The 20467-nt window shown below is 37.8% G+C and overlaps 1 protein-coding gene across 2 annotated transcripts in view; it reads right to left on the bottom strand.

Moving 5' to 3' along the window:
- The window catches only part of ZNF25 (zinc finger protein 25), a 31607-nt gene extending 11503 nt beyond the window's left edge, over positions 1–20104 (bottom strand). The window contains exons 1-2 of one of the 2 annotated variants that reach the window (XM_087431857.1): positions 19991–20104; positions 18040–18145 (exon numbers count right to left, since the gene is read on the bottom strand). In XM_087431857.1, the coding sequence (XP_087287983.1) occupies positions 18040–18084 (45 nt within the window). In that variant the 5' untranslated portion in view covers positions 18085–18145; positions 19991–20104. The other variant, XM_014788985.2, reaches the window with a different exon arrangement.
- Positions 20105–20467: the final 363 nt, after the last annotated feature.

The raw sequence follows: 20467 nt of genomic DNA, 5'->3' as shown, positions 1-20467 counted from the left end.
AGACTAATAAGAACTCATTTCTGGTATAGCCATAATAGGAAGCTGTGCAAGTTAAAATGGATTGCTTACAGAGACAGTGAAAAGGAAGACTATCCTGTATAGTAAATAATTACATTGCCCTTCCACGACACTTATAAATATGTTAACAAATTGCTTACATCTTTTCATGGAATACTCACTGAGAGACCATTTTCTGCCCAGAAAATAAATCTTAAACTTAAAATAATTGAAATCATACAAAATAATTCTCTGACCATAGCCAATTTGAACTATAAATGAATAACAGAGTTTTCTGGAAAACTGCCAAATATTTGGTATAATAGTTAAGCACTTTGTTTAGTGATAACAATCAAAGCTGGTTCTCTGAAAGATCAAGAAAATTGATAAAGCTATATCTAGAATGACCAAAAAAACAGAAAACAGAAGTTAACAATATTAGGAATGAAAATGGGGACAATTACCACAAACCTTACAAACATTAAAAAGATAATAAGGGAATACTATGAACAATTCTATGCCTATAAATTTGACAACTTAGATGAAATGGACCAATTCCTTGAAAAAAACAAACTACCAAAACTCACTCAGGAAGAAATACCTAAGCTGAATAGTCCTACATCTATTAAATAAACTGAATTTGCAATTAAAAACCTTTCAAGATGAGTGATGTCATGAGAAATGGTATAGTAGAGAGCTTCAAGAATTGGTTCCTCCACTGAGGTAACCATTAAAAGCTGGCAAAAACTGACAGTCAACTTTTTCAGAACTCTAGAATCTAATCAAAAGCTTGGAACAACCAGTGAGGTACTTAAGAAAGAGGCTGCTAAATTTGAAGAAAGCATTGTGGCATTTTTGCTTACCCACCCACCATCCCCTTTGCCCCAGTTCAGTGGGGGCAATAAAGACAAGGCCCACATTCTTGGTGCACCTTGTTGTGCCAGGGCAGGACAACACAGGCCTTGTTCTCAAAAAACTGCTATGAATTTTGTCTGGTGGTTTCCTAGTGGACAAATGCAGAGCCTTGCCTTTGTTTTGCCCCTCTAGGGCTGGAATGGCTTCCTGAGCCAGGCTCAATTAAAGGCATTTAAAGACATATACTATCCACAGCCATGTGAGGCAAGAGATCTGGGGCAAGCAACAGACACCTCCAAATGCCCAGGAAGGAGGAAGCTGAGGAGGAAGAGGCTAGGTAGAATAAGAGCTTTGAAGGACTACAGTGTATAAACCAGGGAATCCAGAGAGCAATGTGCATGCCCAGGGCTGCACACATGTGCAGAAAACACCTGAACGGACACCAGGCTTGCACTCTGGCTGATTTTAGGACTCTTCACAAGCAAGAGGTGAAGGTTAAGGCAGAAGTATAGGCAGCCTGGCTAAGTATAGAAAGAGTGCCCCAGCTTAGAGCCAATCTACAAATACTGAACGAGTATTTTTCTTTTTGGTTTCAGAAGTTAAAGGAAATCTCTGTCAGATCACTGGCTGACTGCTGAGACAATGGAACAGAAATGGCAGTGACCACAAATGACAAGGAATACAGTCTTTGAAAAACCAGTTTGGAAAGTAAACAAATGAAGAACCACAGCCTTCAGCAAGCAACAACGGCAAACCCTGGGGAGGTGGCTAATCTGATTTCCAGAGTAACCACATTATAATATTCAAAATATCCAGATTTTAACCAAAAATTAAAAGGCATACGAGTAAACAATTAAGTATGGCCCATTCACAGGAAAAAAAAAGAAATTGACTAGAATCATCCCTGAGATAGTCCAGACATTAGATTTACTAGACAAACAATTTAAATCAACTCTCATAAGTATGCTCAAAGAGCTAAAGGAAACCTGGACAAAGAACTAAAGGAAACTAAGAGAACAATGTAGGAACAAATAAAGAATATCAATAGAGACAGAAGTTATAAAAAGGAACTAAAAAAATTATGGAGCTCAAAGGTACAGTAACTGAAATTCAAAATTCACTACAAAGGATCAACAGCAGATTTGAATACACAGAAGAATTTGTAAAATTGAAGATAAGACAATTGAAATGATCCAGTCTGAGGAGCAGAAAGAAAAAAGAATGAAGAAAAGATGAACAGAGCCTAATGGACCTGTGGGACACCATTAAGCATACCAACAGAAGCAAATTTGGAGTCTTAGAAGGAGAAGAGACAGGGAAGGGGACAGAAATAATATTTGAAGAAATAATGGCCAAAACTTTCCAATTTGATGCTAGAATAAATCTATACACACAGGAAGAACAATGAACTCCAGAAAGGATAAACTCAAAGAGTTCCAAACCCAACATATTATAATCAAATTGTCAAAAGCCAGAGACAAAGAATCTTAAAAGCAGCAAGATCCTCAATAAGATTAAAGCAGATCTCTCAGTAAAAACCATGGAGGCCAGAAGGCAATATGGTGACATATTAAAGTGCTGCAAGAAAAAAACTGTCAACCAAGAATTCTATATCTAGTAAAATTACCCTTCATCAATGCAAGAGAAATTAAAAGACACTCCAAGATAAAAGCTGAGAGAGTTTGTTGCTAAAAGACCTGCCCTACAAGAAATGCTAAAGGGAGTCCTTCAGTCTGAAATGAAAGGACACTAGACACTAATTAGAGACCACATGAAGAACACAGGTAAAGGTAACTACATAGGTAAATATAAAAGCCTGTATTATTGTATTTTGGGGATATAACCACTTTTTATTTCCTATATGACTTAAGAGACAAATGCATAAAACAGTAACTATAAATCTATGTTAACAGGCACACAACATAAAAAGATGTAATTTGTACAACAACAATATAAAGAGGGGAAAAATGGATCTATATATCAGCAGTTTATGTATGCTAATGAAGCTAAGTTGGTATCAATTCAAACTAAATTATTATAAATTAGGGATGATAATTGTAATCCCCAGGGTAACCACTACAAAATAACTTAAAGAATACAGAAAAGGAAATACAGCGTAAATCAAAATGGTACACTAGAAAAAATTAATCAAACACAAAAAAGAAGGCAATCTTGGAGGAATTAAGGGAAACAAAATAAGGCATATAGAAAATAAATTGCAGAAGTCAGTCCTTCATTAGCAGAAATCACTTTAAATATGATAAAGGTGGAGATTGGCAGGATGGATAATAAAAACACGACCTGAACGAACATAAGACTCACTTTAGATCCAAAGACACACAAAGCTTGAACGTGAAGGATGGAAAATGATATTTCATGAAAATAGTAATCAAAAGAGAGGTAGGCTGACTATTTTAATATCAGACAAAAGAGGCCATAAGTAAGAAATTGAAACAAGAGAAAAAGAAGGACATTATATATTGATAAAAGGGATAATTCATCAGGAGATATAACATTTACAGACATATATACAGCAGAGTCCCAAAATATATAAAGTAAAAAATGACAGAATTGAAAGAGAGACAGTTCTAAAATAATAGTTGGAGACTACAATAGCTCACTTTGAGTAATGGATAGAACATCTAGATAGGAGATCAATAGGAAAATAGAGGTCTTACCACTGTAAACCAACTAGATCTAACAGACTTACATAGAACACACCACCCAACAACAGGAGAATACACATTCTTCTCAAGTATGTATGGAACATTTCTCCCAGATCATATGTTAGGCCACAAATCAAATCTCAATAAATTTAAAGACTGAAATCATTCAATGTATCTTCTCCAACCACAAAGGAATGAAGGTAGAAATCAATAACAGAAGGAAAAATGGAAAATTCACAAAAAGTGTGGAAATGGAATACACTCTTAACCAAGGGGTCAAAGAAAAACCACGAGGGAAATTAGAAAACACTTAGAGAAGAATGAAAATGAAAAATAAAGTATACCAAAACTGATGGGATGCAAGGAAGTCAGTGCTTAGAGGGAAATTTATAGTAGTAAATACCTACATTAAAAAAGAAAAAAAGGGCTGGCCTGGTGGTGTAGTGGTTAAGTTTGCATGCTCCACTTTGGGGGCCTGGGGTTTGCGGGTTCAGATCCCAGGCACAGACCTACGCACCACTTATCAAGCCATGCTGTGGCAGGCGTCCCACATATAAAGTAGAGGAAGATGGGCACGGATGTTAGCTCAGGGCTAATCTTCCTCAGCAAAAAGAGGAGGACTGGCAATAGATGTTAGCTCAGGGATAACCTTCCTCGTCAAAAAGAAAGAAAGATAGATCTCAAATCTATAACCTAACCTTATACCGTAAGAAACTAGAAAAAAAAAGAATAAACTAAACCTAAAGCTAGCAGAGAGGAAATAATAAAAATTTAGAGTGGAGATAAACAAAATAGAGAATAGAAAGACAATAGAGAGATCAACAAAACTAAAGATTAGTTCTTTGAAAAAATTGACAAACTTTTAGCTAGAATGACTACAAAAAGAGAGAAGACACAAATAACTAAAATCAGAAATGAAAGAAGGGACATTGCTACTGACCTTTCAGAAATAAAAAGTATTATAGAAGAATTCTATGAATAATGGTACAACAAAAAATTAGATAATCTAGAGAAAATGGACAAATTCTTAGAAACACACAAACTACCAAAACTGACTAAAGAAGAAACAGAAAATCTGAACAGATCTATAAGAAGAGATTGAATCATTAATAAAACACCTTCCAACAACAAAAAAGGCAGAGGTGGGAACACTTTCTAACTCATTAAATGAGGCCAGTATTACTGTGATACAAAAGCCTGACAAAACATCAAAGGATAAGAAAACAGCAGACCAATATCTTTTATGAATATAAAGATAAAAATCCTTAACCAATCACTAGCAAATCAAATCTGGCAAAATAAAAAATAGATTATACAACATGACCTTGTGTGATTTATCCCAGGGATGCAAGGGTGGTTTGACATACAAAAGTCAATCAATTACATATTAGAACACAGGAAAAAAGTAGATGATCATTTTAATTGATGCAGGAAAAGCATTTGACAGAATTCAACACCACTTCATCATAAAAACACTCAGTCAACTAGGAATAGAAGGGAACTTCCTTAACATGAGAAACAGCATTTTTAATCCCCATCCTCCCCCAGCTCATAGCATATTCAATAGCGAAAGAATTGAAAAATTTCTCCCTGTAACTAGGAACAAGACAAGGATGCCTGCTTTTGCCACTTCTATTCAACACTGTACTAGAAGTTCTAGCCAGAGCAATTAGACAAGAAGAAGATATAAAGGCATACAAATTGGAAAGGGAAAAATAAAAATATCTCTATTTGCAGATGACATGAATCTTCATATAGAATATCCCAAAGAATCCACAACAAAAACTAATAAAGCTAATAAAAAAAGTCAGCAAGTTGCAGAATATAAGATCGACCCACAAAAATAAGTTGTGAATGAAACTTCAATGAAAATTCAAAAAAGAAATTAAGACAATTCCATTTAAGGTAGCATCAAAAAGAATAAAATACCTAGGAATAAATTTACTCAAGGAAGTGTAAGACTGGTATGCTGAAAACTGCAAAACATTGCTGAAAGAATTAAAGACCTATATAAAAGAAATGACACTCTGTGTTCACAGACTGTAAGACTTAGTATAGTTCAGGTAATAATACTACCCAAAGGAATCTATAGATTCATTGCAATCCCTATCAAAATCCCAATGGCTTTTGCAAAGAAATGAAAAGCCCATTCTCGAATTCATATGGAATTGCAAGGAGTCCCTAACAGCCAAAACAAAATTGGAAGAGGACTCACACTTCCCAATTTCAAATTTTACTACAAAGCTACAGTAATCAAAACACAGTGGTACTGGCATAAGGAGAAACATATTGTCCAATGGGAAGGAATTGAGAATCTAGAAATAAACCCATACATCTATGACTACTTGATTTTCAAAAAGGAAGCCAAGACAATTCAATGGGGAAAGAATAATTTCTTCAACAAATGATACTGGCATAACTGGATATCCACATGCATAAGAATGAAACTGGACCTCTACCTCACCCTATATACAAAAATTAACTCAGAATAGATCAATGACCTAATATAAGAGCTAAAACCATAAAACTCAGAAGAAAACACAGGGGTAAGTCTCTCTACCTTAAATTTGGCAATGCATTCTAGATATGACACCAAAAGCACAAGCAACAAAAGAAAAATAAATTGGACTTTATCAAAATGTAAAGCCTTTACTTATCATAGGACACTACCAAAATAGGGAAAAGACAACACACAGAATGGAATATAATATTTGCAAGGCATCTATCTGATAAAGGTGTACAATCCAGAATATATAAAATATACTTACAATTCAATAACAAGACGACAAACAATCCAGTTAGCAAATGGGCAAAGAACCTGAATAGACATTTCTCCAAAGAATATATACAAATGTCTAAAAGCACATGAAAAGATGTTCAACATCATTAGTCTTTAGGGAAATGCAAATCAAAACCACAGTGATACCACTTCACATTCACTTTTACAAAAGTGTTAAAAAATGGAAAATAACAGGTGATAGGGAGGATGTGGAGAAATTGGAACCCTTGTACACTGCTGGTGGGAATGTAAAATGGTACAGCTGTGGTGGAAAGTTTGGTAGTTCCTCAAAAAGTTAAACACAGAATTACCCTACAACCTAGCAATTCCACTTCTAGATATAGACCCAAAAGAATTGAAAACAGGTACTCAAATATTGGTACTTGAAAGTTCACAGCAGCACTATTCACAATAGCCAAAAAAGTGAAAACCACCCAGATGTCCATCAATGGATGAATGGATAAACAAATTGTGGTATATATATACAATGGAATATTATTTAGCCATAAAAATGAAGGAAGTATTGATAGATGCTACAAGGTGGATGACTTTGGAAAACATTATGCTAAGTGAAAGAAGCCAGACAGAAAAGGTCACATACTATATAATTCCATTTATATGAAATATTCAGAATAGGTAAATGAACAGAGACAGAAAGTAGATTGGTAATAGCCAGAGGCTAGGGGGAGAGGGACCAGGAAGTGACTGCTTAATGGGTACGGGGTTTTCTTTTGGAATGGTGAAAATGTTTTGGAACTAGATGTTGTAGTAGTTCTATGACATTGTGAAGGTACTAAATGCCAGCCAATTGTGCACTTTGAAATGGTCAATATTATATTATGTGAATTTCACTTCATTTAAAACAGACAACCAAACAAAACCTTCTAACAAAACTCCAGGCCTAGATGGTTTCACTGATGAATTCTACCAATTATTAAAGGCAAAAACAATACCAATTATATGCAATCTCTTCCATAAAACAAAGAGGACAGAACCATTCTCAACTCATTTCATTTGAGGCCAACATGACCCTGATACCCGAACCTAACCAAAAACATTACCAGAAAAGAAAACTACAGTAGTGGCTGGCACCAGTTTGTACCAGATCAGGAGTGCTGATTGTTAAATTTTTAGGCATTGGTTGACATCATGTTGTAGCTTGAAATTAGCCACGGAGCATGGACCTTGAGGGCATTACACTAACTGAAATAAATCAGACAGAAAAAGACAAATGCCATATGATCTCACTTATATGTGGAATCTAAAAAAAAAGAAAAGAAAACCAAGCTCATAGATACAGAGAATAGACTGCTGGTTGCCAGAGGCAGAGGGTGGGAGCTGGGCAAAATGGATGAAGGGAGTCAAAAAGCACAAACTTCCAGTTATAAAATAAATAAGTCATGGGGATGTAATGTACAGCATCGTGACTATAGTTAATAATACTGTATTGCATATTTGAAAGTTGCTAAGAGAGATCTTAAAAGTTCTCATCACAAAAAAAATAATTTTGGACCTATGTTGACAGATGTTAACTAGACTTATTGTGTGATCATTTTGCAATGTATACAAATATTGAATCATTATGTTGTACACCTGAAACTAATGTTATATGTCAATTTACCTCAATAAAAAAAAAGAAATTAGCTATGGTGGTAGTATTCATACCACAGAAACTGGTAATCAGTACAAACCAGGTTTCTCTCCCATTCCCCAAAATCTGATCATTAAACATTTACTAACATATTGACTACCATCCAATATCTCTCATGGTTATAGATGCAAAAATCCTCAACAAAATATCAGCAAATCCACTATCTGATTTCAAGACTTATGGAAAAGCTATAGTAATTGAGAGTGTTTTATTAGCAAAGTTAAATATACAGGTCAATAGAACAAAATAGTGTCCAACTGAACTATACATACAATTTTGATAATGGTTCAAAGGCAAATTCAGTGGATAAAAGACAGTCTTTTCAAAAAATAGTGCTGGAACAAATGGACTATTAACTAAACTCCAGACTTTACTTGAATTTCACCAGTCCTTCCTTTAATGTCCTTTTTTCTCTTCCATGATCTAATTCAGGATACTATACTGCATTTAGCTGTCACATCTCCTTAGTCTCTTCTGCTCCGTGACAGTCTTTCCTTGTTTTTTATGACCTGGACAATTTTGAGGAGTACTAATCAGACACGTTTTAGAATGCCCTTTAATTTGGGTTTTTGTGATGTTTTTCCTCTTGATTAGACTGAGATTATAGGTTTTAGGGGAGAACAGCAAAGACCCTTTCTCATCACAGTGTATCGGGGGTGCATGATGTCACTGGTGATGTTAACCTGGATCATTCTGTCAAGATAGTGTTTGCCAGTTTTCTACACTGTAAAGTAACTATGTTTCTTTGTCGTACTCTGTTCTGTAAGTAAATCACTAAGTCCAGCCTATACTCAAGGAGGGAGGAATAAGCCCCCCCTCAAGAGGGGGTACTATCTACATATATTATTTGGAATTCTTCATAAAGAGGAGTTCTCTCTTCTCTCCACCTATTTATTTATTCAACCATTTATTTATATCAATATGGCCTCAAATATTTAATGTTTTGGGTTAGAATCCAATACTGTGTTACTTATTTTGTTGCTCAAATTGCTCCAGCTTTGCCCATGAGAAGCTGTTTCAGGTTGGCTCCTGTGTCCATTTTGACCTGTCCCCATCACTTGTTTTTGAGCACTTCATTATTTTCTGATAAGACAAAATGCCCTGGGGTTATTTTGTATTTCCCTTGACTCAGTCCTAGAATCAATTATTTCTCTGTAGAATTCTAGTTCCTTTTATTGGAGAATGGTATTTAGAAATCAAGATCTGTGTGCTGGGTGTGCTCATTGCTACTGGGGTGTCACACTGCTTATTGGCCCTCGTAGCACATAGTACATATATGTATGTATATTAACTTATGTATATACATATATCTATAATTATTTCTGTATCTATCCATATATATGTTAAACTAATACATATTAAGGTAACATATATACATTTGCTTTTCAATAATTTCACTGGAAAAAATGGGCATCTATACACAAAAACTGAACCTCAGCAAGTAACTTATACTTTATACAAAAAAATCAACCTAAAATGAATTATAGACATAAATACAAAATGTAAAACTACAAAATTTTTAGAAGACAGAAAAAAGTCTTTGTGACCTTGAGTTAAGAAAAGACTTTTTAGACATGACACCAAAAGAAACTAAAAAGAAAAAATTTGGAGTTCATCAAAATTTGCTCTGTGAAAGACACTGTTAAGTAAGTGACAAGAATAGCCACAAATAGTGGGAAAATATTTGAAAATCACAAATCTAACAAAACACTTGTATCCAGAACATATAAAGAACTCTCGAAATTCAATAAGAAACTAACCCAATTTAAAAATGGACAAAAAATCCGAACACATTTACAAAAGATAGACAGATAGAGATAAGCACATCAAAAGATTTTCAATATCGTTAGTCATTAGGAAAATGCAAATTAAAACCATAATAAGGGGCTGGCCCGGTGGCGCAAGTGGTTAAGTGCATGTGCTCTGCTGCGGTGGCCCAGGGTTTGCCAGTTTGGATCCCGGGCGCGCACTGACGCACCGCTTGGCAAACCATGCTGTGGCGGCGTCTCATATAAAGTGGAGGAAGATGGGCACGGATGTTAGCCCAGGGCCAGTCTTCCTCAGCAAAAAAAGAGGAGGATTGGCAGATGTTAGCACAGGGCTGATTTTCCTCACACACACACAAAAAAAAACCATAATAAGATACCACTGTACACCTATCAATATGACTTTAAAAAAAACTGACAATACCAAGTGCTGACAAGAATGTGAAGCAAGTGGAACTCTGCTATGTTGTGGTAGGAAGACAAAATAGTACAGCTTACTCTGGAAAAAAGTGTGGCAGCTTCTCGTAAAGTTAATCATAATACTTACAATATGACCCAGCAAGCATATGCCTAGGCATTTACCCAAAAGAATGAAAATCTGTATACACACTAAAATCTGAACATGAATGTTTGTAACAGCTCTTTTCATAATTGCCAAAAAATGAGAAACAACCCAAATGTTTTTCAGTTGTTGAATGAATAAATAAATGAGGTACATACTTATAACTGAATACTATTTAGCAACAAAAAAGAACAAACTATTGACACATAAAGAACATGATCGAATCTCAAATGCGTTATGCCAAATGAAAGCAGGTAATCTCAAAAAACTACATACTAGGGGCTGGCCCCGTGGCATAGTGGTTAAGTTCCCACACTCTGCTTTTGTGGCCCAGGGTTCGCGAGTTCAGATCTCGGTCGCAGACCCACACACCGCTTATCGAGCCACGCTGTGGCAGGCGTCCCACATATAAAGTGGAGGAAGATGGGCATGGATGTTAGCCCAGGGCCAATCTTCCTCAGCAAAAAGAGGAGGATTGGCAACAGATGTTAGCTCAGGGCTAATCTTCCTCACCAAAAAAAAAAAACACAAATACATACTATATGATTCAATTTATATAACATTCAAGAAAAGGGAAAATTATAGGGATGAAGAATAAATTGGTGACTGCTAGGAATTAGTGGTGGAGGGACAACAAAGAGGGAGCCAACGGAATTTTGTGGTGATGAAACTGTTCTCTATCTTGACTGTGGTGATTACATGCCTTTATGCATGTGTCAAAACTAACTGAAATGGACACCCAAAAAGAGTGAATTTTGCTATAAGTTAAAAAATAAATAACAATACAGCATAAAACAAAACTACTTCACACTCACTAAGATAGCTATTCTGGAAAAAAAAAAAGAAAATATCAAATATTGGCAAGGATATGGAGACATTGGAACTCTTATGCGTTGCTAGTGGGAATGTAAAATGGTGCAGCCACTGTGGAAAATAGTCTGGCAGTTCCTCAAAAAATTAAACATAGAATTACCATATGATCCAGCAATTCCACTCCTAGTTATATATCCAAAACAATTCAAAGCAAGGACTCAGACAGGTACTTGTACACCAATGTTTAAAGCAGCATTCTTCACAATAACCACAAGGTGCAGGCAACCCAAGTGTCCACTGATGGATGAATGGATAAAAAAATGTGGTATATACAAATAATGGGATATTATTCAGCATTTAAAAGGGAGGAAATCCTCTGACATGCTACAACACTGGATGAACCCTGAAGACATTATGCTGAGTGAAATAAGCCAGCTAAAAAGGACAAAAGGACACTGTATGATTCCACTTATATAAGGTACCTAGCGTAGTCAGATTCATAGAGACAGAAAGTAGAATGGCGGTTCCCAGAGGATGGGGGAAGGCAGAATAGGGAGTTATTGTTTAATGGGTAGAGTTTTAGTTTTGTAAGATGAAAAAAGTTCTGGGATGGTGGCGATGGTTGCACCACAATGTGAATGTACTTAATGCCACCAAACTATACAGTTGAAAATGGTTAAAATGGTAAAATTTGGTTATGTATATTTTGTCACAATTAAAAAATAAATAAGAGCCAGCCCTGATGGCCTAGTGGTTAAAGTTTGGCATGCTCCACTTTGGTGGCCCAGGTTTGGTTCCCAGGCATTGAACTACACAATTCATCTGTCAGTAGCCATGCTGTGGCAGTGGCTCACATAGAAGAACTAGAAGGACTTACAACTAGAATATACAACTATGTACTGGGGCTTTGGGGAGGTGAAGAAACAAAAAGAGAGGAAGATTGGCAACAGACAGAGGTTTGCTCAGGGCAAATCCCAGCCGTCAATCAATCAATCAAAAGCAAAAAACAAAACTCCCAAAACACACTAAAAATAGCTGTACGAAATCATCAAATATTAACATAGGCACCAGAATTTGAGAGATCAAGATCCTAGTAAAAAGAGAAATTCACTGGGATGAGTCCTAACCTCCTCTTAGATTTTTCAGGGCATTTTCAAATTTCATAGCCAGGGCAAACATGCAGAGCAGAAAGCAGCTTAGAGCTAGCAGCTCTAGAATAAGGATAAAAAACTAGTTCTGAATAGAATGCAGCAAAGCAAAAGAGAAGTTGACTTCACCCTAACAATGAGAACAAGCTGCTAACCTAGAAAACTGTAAGTTTTCTGAACTCTTTCAGAGATCTGAAATCCAAAGATGAACGAAGGAAAAACTTCAGAAGAGATGAATACTTCAGAAGAGAAAATAAAACCACAACTACTTTCATTCTAGAGGCAAGTAGGGGAGAGAAGGAACCTCTCCAACTTTTAACAAACAATGTTTGCTTATGGGCTTGTGTGATGTATTAGAATCCCTAAGAACCCCAGTCACAAAGCAAGTCAACACCAAATTGCCTTTTGATATTACCTGGTGACTGAGTGGGGGTTTCATATTCAAGAGGTCCCCAAATAGAAGCCTGGTATCTGCCAGACTTTTTTTTACTTCCAATCAAATGTCTCAAAGTGGTCAGTTTATTGTATGTTGGGGAAGCAGTTCCTGGAACCAAATAGGAAGCTCCATAAGAGATATGGATGCTCTGAAATACTAATATCCACCATTTTCTCCCCATAGGCCTTTACTGGGTGCATGGCAACAACCCTCCAAAGGCTGGCAGCAGAGCACCAGGGCAGGAAGAGAGAGATGTCTCAGGTGATGAAAGCTCTACAGGCAGGAACTCATCAGTCACCCAAAAGAAAAGCTGGTGGCTAAGCTATAAAGCCCATCAATGGAGTGTCGGTGGTGCTCAGATCCCAAGCCCTGCTGAAGGGAAAGCTTTGCTCTGGCCCTCAAATCATTTGAAGCCAGTAGTGAACTGAATCTAACTAAAGCCCAGGGTCAGCTCAACTATGTATCAGACTGACTTAACAACCAGTCAGAGGAAGGGATGCTTTTTCTGGAGGTATTATTTACTTCAATCTCTAGTGTACTTTTACAGTGTCTAGCACATAATAAACTATTATGAGACATGGAAAGAAGCAGAAAATTTTGACTTACATTGAAGAAAGAAGCCTACTGAAGCAGACCCACAGATTACCTCTTGAGATTAACAGACAAGGTCTTGAAAGTAATTATAATAAAAATGTTAAATGACCTAGTGAAAAAATAAACAATATAAATGAAAGGATGGGAATCTTAGCAGCGAAAGAAAAACAAAAAGAAAAAAACAGGAATTTTTAGAATTAAAAGATACACTATCAGAAGTGAATTTTGTGGGCTTATGAATGAAGAGAATTGACAGAGGAAGGAAACCATGAACTTGCAAAAAGTCAGTTCAATAGAAATATCCAAACTAAAGGACAAACCCCCCCCCCCCCAAAACTAAATGAGACATTTGGGACAATATGTACACAGTCCAACATTTGTGTAATTGGAATTTTAGAAAGAAAAAAAGAGGGGCTGGCCCTGTGGCACAGTGGTTAAGTGCGCGCACATCGCTGCTGGCAGCCTGGGTTCGGATCCCGGGCGTGCAACGACGCACTGCTTGTCAAGCCATGCTGTGGCGGCATCCCATATAAAGTAGAGGAAGATGGGCACAGATGTTAGCCCAGGGCCAGTCTTGCTCAGCAAAAAGAGGAGGATTGGCATGGATGTTAGCTCAGAGCTGATCTTCCTCACAAAAAAAAAAAAAAAGACAAAAAGAAAATGGGGCAAAGAAAATACTTGAAGAGTCCATGTCCAAGAATTTTCCAAAATAATAAAAGGCAACAACTCACAAATCTTTATCATCCTTCAAGAGGGATAAATGCAAAACAAACCACACTTATGCACGTCAGTCTAACTGTTGAAAACTAAAGATAAAATGAAAATCCTAAGCACAACCAGAGGAAAAAGACATATTATGTTCAGGTGAATAACAATAAGATGAAGACTGGCTTCTCATTAGAAACAACAGAAGCCAGAAGACAAAGACATCCTAAAAATACAGAAACAAAGAAAACTCTTGACATAGAGTTCTATATCCAGCAAAAATATCCTTCAAAAATCAAGGTGAAATAAAGACATTTTCAGAAAGACAAATCAAGTGAATTTGTCACCATCAGTCCTGAGCTACATTAAATGACAAAATAAGTTGCTTAGACTGAAGGGACAAGATATCAGAAAGAATCCCAGACCTCTAGGAAGGAATAAAGAGCACCCAAAGCACAGATACGTACATAAACATAAAAGACTATTTTATTTACACAAACACACATACACATACTTAAGTTTCTTTAAAAGATTAATACTGTTGGGCCGGCCCCCTGGCTTAGCGGTTAAGTGCGCGCACTTCGCTACTGGTGGCCCGGGTTCGGATCCCGGGCGCACACCGACGCACCGCTTGTCTGGCCATGCTGAGGCCGTGTCCCACATACAGCAACTAGAAGGATGTGCAACTATGACATACAACTATCTACTGGGGCTTTGGGGGGAAAAAAGGAGGAGGACTGACAATAGATGTTAGCTCAGAGCTGGTCTTCCTCAGCAAAAAGAGGAGGATTAGCATGGATGTTAGCTCAGCGCTGATCTTCCTCACACACACAAAAAATAGAGAAATTAAAAGATTAATACTGTTGAAAGCAAAAATAACAATGATTTGGGGTTAAAAATACATATAGAAGTGAGATATAAGACAAGGACTACATGGGTGGAAAGGGTATAAGCAGGATTATATTGATGCAAATTTATTATATTGTTCATGAAGAAATATATTATTTTAAAACACTGTGATAAGTTAATGGTGCACATTGTAATCTCCAGACTAAGCAATAAACAAAATAACACAAAAAGGTAGAGCTTAAAAGTCAACAAAGGAGATACAACGTAACACTCAAACACTCAACCCAAAGGAAGTACAATAAATCTCATTAGGATAAAGAGAAGTCTGCACATCAACATACTAGAGAAAAAGATATCTTAAAAGCAGCTAGCCCAAAACAGACAAACTGCCTTCAAAGGTCTGACAGATTAACAGGTGAATTTTCAATAGCATCAGTAAGAAGAAGACAGTGAGTGCTTTGCAATGTTTTAAAAGATAAGAACTGTCAACCAAGATTTCTATACATAGTGAAAAAGTTCTTCATGAGTAGTTCAGATAAACAAAACAGAATTTTCCACCACCAAACCCTCACTAAAACAAACAAGCAAGCAGAATAAAAACAATAACTATAAAGATGTTTTCAAACAGAATAAATTTATACCAATAGAACTTGAGAGATACAAAAAGGAATAAAAAAGAGATCTTCTAATCTGGCCAAAATGGCTATGAACAAACAAAAAAATCCAGTATCTGCATAAAATAAACTTTTCCAAGAGCTGGTAGTGACGATTACTCTCAAACTTCAAAAAGCAGCAAGGCTCACCAGCCATTTCTGCTGTCTCAGACTGACCATTCAGCAATTAGTTACAGAGCATTAGGCAGGGAAAACATCATGTGCCACCCGTGAATGTACTCTAGATAAGGAGAATTCCACATAGAAGATATAAATACGTTCAAGACTGACTGAAGCAGAACTGGAGAATAGGTTAAATTTTTTGAGCTTCCTCCTACGTTGTTTCTCCCACCTTCTAGAGCCTCTTTCTCTCCACCATCATGTCCAAAGGCTGTGATTTTTAATTAATAACAGATAATGTCCACACTGAAAATTTATGATATGGTAATAATAATACTTCAAAAGTTGGCTGTGAGGATTATGTAAGACAGACTACGTCAGGTGCTTACCAAACGGCTGGGCATTTAATTAATTGCCACATATGCTGTTTTGTTTAAAAAAATTAAAGTAAAAAAGCAAAGAAATGGTTCCCATAGAATGCAGGATTCATTTTCTCTGGGTAATGGTGGGATGAGATTAAGGAGGGGCACACAGGGGCTTCAAAAGTACTAGTAATTTTCATTTCTTAAGCCAGATAGGAGATACACTGATGTTTACTTAATCAATATCCTAAATTATACACAGACATTATGTACATTCCTTTGGTTGTATAAAGTATAATTTTTAAAGGAACCAATAAATAAAAATTCAGTGTTTTAAAATAGCCTACAATGGTCCTACATATTCTAGCCCCTCTACCTTTTAGATCTGACCTCTTACCATTCTCCCCTAGCTTCAATGACCTGAATACTGTTTCTGAATATGCCTGAATATGCCTCAGGGTGTATGTATTTGGTGTTCCTCCAATCTAGAATGCTCTTCCCCCAGATTTCTACTTGGCTCCCTCTCTCATTTAGTTCAGGACATTCCTCAAATATTGCCTTTTAGAGTAGCATTTCCTAACCAACTTATTCCCTATTCCTCACTTCTCTGTACCACTCTGTCCTCTTAAACTACTTGAGTTTGCCTCTGAGAACATACATCAGAAATAGTACTCAAATGTTGACACATTTTATTATATAATATAAAAAATGTCGATATATATATACATAATACTAAAAAATGTATCATGTTTGTAGTATCCTCACCAGTCTCATCAGAAAACTCTTTAAGTTTTACAAGTTGTCAACTTCACAGTGGAGAATACAAGTTTTCCAAAATTCTAATTTTTACTTAAAAGCTCAACTTTTAACATTGGCAACAAATACTGATGGTTATTTTCCTTGAAGTGACAGGGTCACTTCACTTCATTCTTTTTTTTTTTTCCTTTTTGAGGAAGATTAGCCCTAAGCTAACATCTGTTGCCAATCCTGCTCTTTTTGCTGAGTAAGATTGGCCCTGGGCTAACATCTGTACCCATCTTCCTCTACTTTCTATGTGGCACGCCGCCACAGCATGGCTTGATAAGCAGTGCGTGGGTCCGAGACCGGGATCTGAATGCGCGAACCCTGGGCCACTGAAGCAGAGTGTACGAACTTAACCACTATGCCACCAGGCCAGCCCTTATTTCACTCATTTTTGAGAAAATGGTTGTTAAATTCCCATCTGAATAATCATATTTTGTCTGCCAGTTGCTCTTTCAAGTAAAAATAGTATTCTATGAAAAAAGTGACTAGGGGAGCTCACAAATCAAACAATCATACAAGTGCTTTTCCTCAAGACAGCCAAGCACCATACTTCAGTAGGCAGCAAAGGTACTCTATGTGAACTTCCCATTTCATCACAATGAATATTAAAAAAAAAGTGTATTCAAAGGTCAAGATTTAATAACATTTTTTTCCACTGTTTCATCAAGGATATCCTTAAGGTGGCAGTTTTTTAGTGAGTACATTACAGAGGAATACAATGTCATTGGTGTCACTGTCTTGATTCATGCCAATCTATTCACCATTGCTTTTACACCATCCATGCAAATGTCAACAGTGTAAAACGCAATAGGCATCTTAGTATTATTTGCTGACCTCACAGACCCCTTCAAAAGGTCCTGGGGTTCCCAGGGGTCTGCAGACCACACTTTGGAACTGCTGTGTTACTCAAACAGTATTTTCCCTGAAGGTGACTTTTAACTATTTCCACTTTTCTAATTTAATATATGGGCTCTCTTTCATAAAACTCACTGAAAATACACACACACACACACACACACACACACAGTGAAACAAAGTAAGGGCTAAATGACTTACCCGGAATTTGTTCATTTTCTGCTGCTTTTGGGAAAGGACAGAAACAATGAAGCCAGAACAGGGAAAGTTGGAAGACAGAAGTCATAAGAGACCTTATCTTACAGCTCAGGAATCACCTGTGAGAAATTTCCATAGCACATTTTAGTAAAAGATAAACTTTGGGGAAAATGTTCCTTTGAGCCATGAGAAGGAATAGGAAGGACCATGATAAAGGAGTACCCACCTGTCCATTGGTGACTCTGATATAATCTTGATGAACCTGGGACATTTTTGAGTGAATACAAACATTTCTTTCCTATTGGCTCTTTTGAAAATTATGTGTCCATTTACTAAATAACACAAAAGAATTGAAAACTTAAACATCAAATAATAGCAGATTAGTTAAGCAAGGTACATAATATATATCCAAAATATGGAACCCTATGCTGGCATTACAAATGATGTTTCAGAGAAATATTTATTGATATGGAAAATGTTACATAACGATTTTTCCAATTAATATTATAAACCCCATAAGGTTAGAAAGTCTTCAAAGCTCTCAAAAATAAGAAAGTTATTCTCCCTAAATTGCATTCTCAAAAATCACTTCTCCAAGAACTTTGTTTTGACTTGCATATGGTATAGTGGACCTGGAGACTTCGGTTCTATGCTAGGCTCTGCTAATAACAAATCTAGTGACTATCTTAGTTTCAAAGCTATTATCTTTAACATGAGGAGGAATTAGGTAATTTTGAACCACCTTTCATGTACCATTCTGATCCTATGAGTCTTTACCCAGTGCCACAAATCCAGACAGTACCCTGGAATTCACTGTCCCCTCCACCCTTGTGCTGGGCCTAGTGTAAAATTTAATTAGGCCTTGATGAATTCTGACATGGCCATGTAATCTGTTGACAGTGACACAAATGTAACTTCTAAAATAACAATTTGGCACCATAATCCCAAAACAAGCACTTCATGTAGGGAGCAAAAGGTAACTAGGTGCTATAATGCTAAGGTCCTTCTCAAATGCAGCAGAAACCACTTCCAGCTGGCCTGGTGCTTACAAAATGCCTAATTAATGAGCCCAGATACACAGCCAATCAGAGGCGTTAGGATATCCCTTTCATAACATGGAGCATAGATGAAATTGCAGTTTTCATCTTTTAAAAACGTCTGCCCCATTTCTCTCTCCAGAAACTAGCCTCTGGTGGGGAAAGGATTCCCAGCTTCACCAGTAAAACTTAAAATTCGGGGCTCAACCTAAGTTTTCAATTTACATGTATTAACAGTCCTCTGAAAATAGAGGTCAGAGAATGCAGGAAGGGCCTTAACCTTTTGACACAAGGGTTCTGAGGAAGCCTCAAGAATTTCTGGAAATAGAGCTCTACATGGTAAGATTAGGTCGACTACACTCCACAATTACGTCCCAGTGGTGCTCAGGGACAATTACTGTACTGAAATACAACCCAAGACCGTGGATTGTAGTGTGGGAAACAGTATGAACTACAGGGTAAAACAAGTGAGAAGTTAAATCCCACCTGCTAATGCTGAGTAAACCAGTTTCTCTCTCTGCACCTTTGGTGCTCGTATTTATTAAAATGGAGGTGGTTAATACCGAGTCAAAGGATGGATATGATGATTCAGATGATGAAATGAGCCAATAATGAAAAGAACAGCATACCCTGGAATAATAAAAGCAGCTCACCTTTATTGAGTCCTTATCATATTTCATAGGTACTACCCTATTTAATACAGAAAAAGACCCCAAAGGTTATTCTTTCACAGATGAATATCTTGCATCGTACCCAGATCACCTGCCCCTTTACCGGCAGGCGCTGCACTCGCGCCCGGGCCCACGCCGGCGACGCGCGGCCCGGCCGGGACGGGCTCCGGGGCCACGTCACAAACCGCTGTTCCCTCCGCGCCCGTCCCCGCTAGCGCCGGAGCCCCAGCCTCCTCCGGCCGCCTCTCTCGCGCAGGACGAGGAACACGGCTTCTGGGGAGGCAGAAGAATGGGGACAACCGGCCCCCCGCCAGGCCCCCTGCCTGGCCCCCTCCGCAGTCCTCCTTCAAGGCCAGCCCGGCGCTCAGAGGGGGGCGGCGGCTTCCAGGTTCTCGGACTCCGCGCAGCCTCGGAGCCCCGGCTTCCCCCCGCCCCCGGCCTCGCGCCCGCAGAGACACCTGCGACACACCTGCAGGCGCCCGGCCTCCGCCTCGGCCCGCGCAAATCCCAGGCCCCGCCCTCTGCGGCACCGCGCAGACCTGGAGGCTTCAGACTCCTCTCCCCACTGGGGCGTGAGACAGAAAATGGCGCCTACTGCAAGGAGGCGGAATTGCTCATGCGCAGAAGGCTCCCCGCGCCCCACTCTGGAACTACGCTTCCCAGGAGCCTCGTTGCGATTCCATTTTGGATGACGTCATGAGGTTGGGCCTCCCCGAGCTGTCTGATTGTTTGCTGCTGGGATTTCCTGGAGACCTGGTCTTTTCATTATTCACAGTGGTAGGTAATTAAAACTGGCAACCCGCAATCCGGGTGATTGAAAACAGAAAACTACCTTGAGGCGGTGCGATGAATATTGATGGTAATTTAAAGAAAGTACCTGGAACCAAGTACAGTAGTGCATTTCAAACAATAATACCCTGTAACAGCTGACTTTATCTTAGGAATG

Source organism: Ceratotherium simum, chromosome 6 (assembly GCF_057802395.1).
Source record: "Ceratotherium simum simum isolate JZ-2026a chromosome 6, ASM5780239v1, whole genome shotgun sequence".
Classification (NCBI taxonomy): Eukaryota; Metazoa; Chordata; class Mammalia; order Perissodactyla; family Rhinocerotidae; genus Ceratotherium; species Ceratotherium simum.
This window is presented reverse-complemented; position numbering and strand designations above follow the sequence as displayed.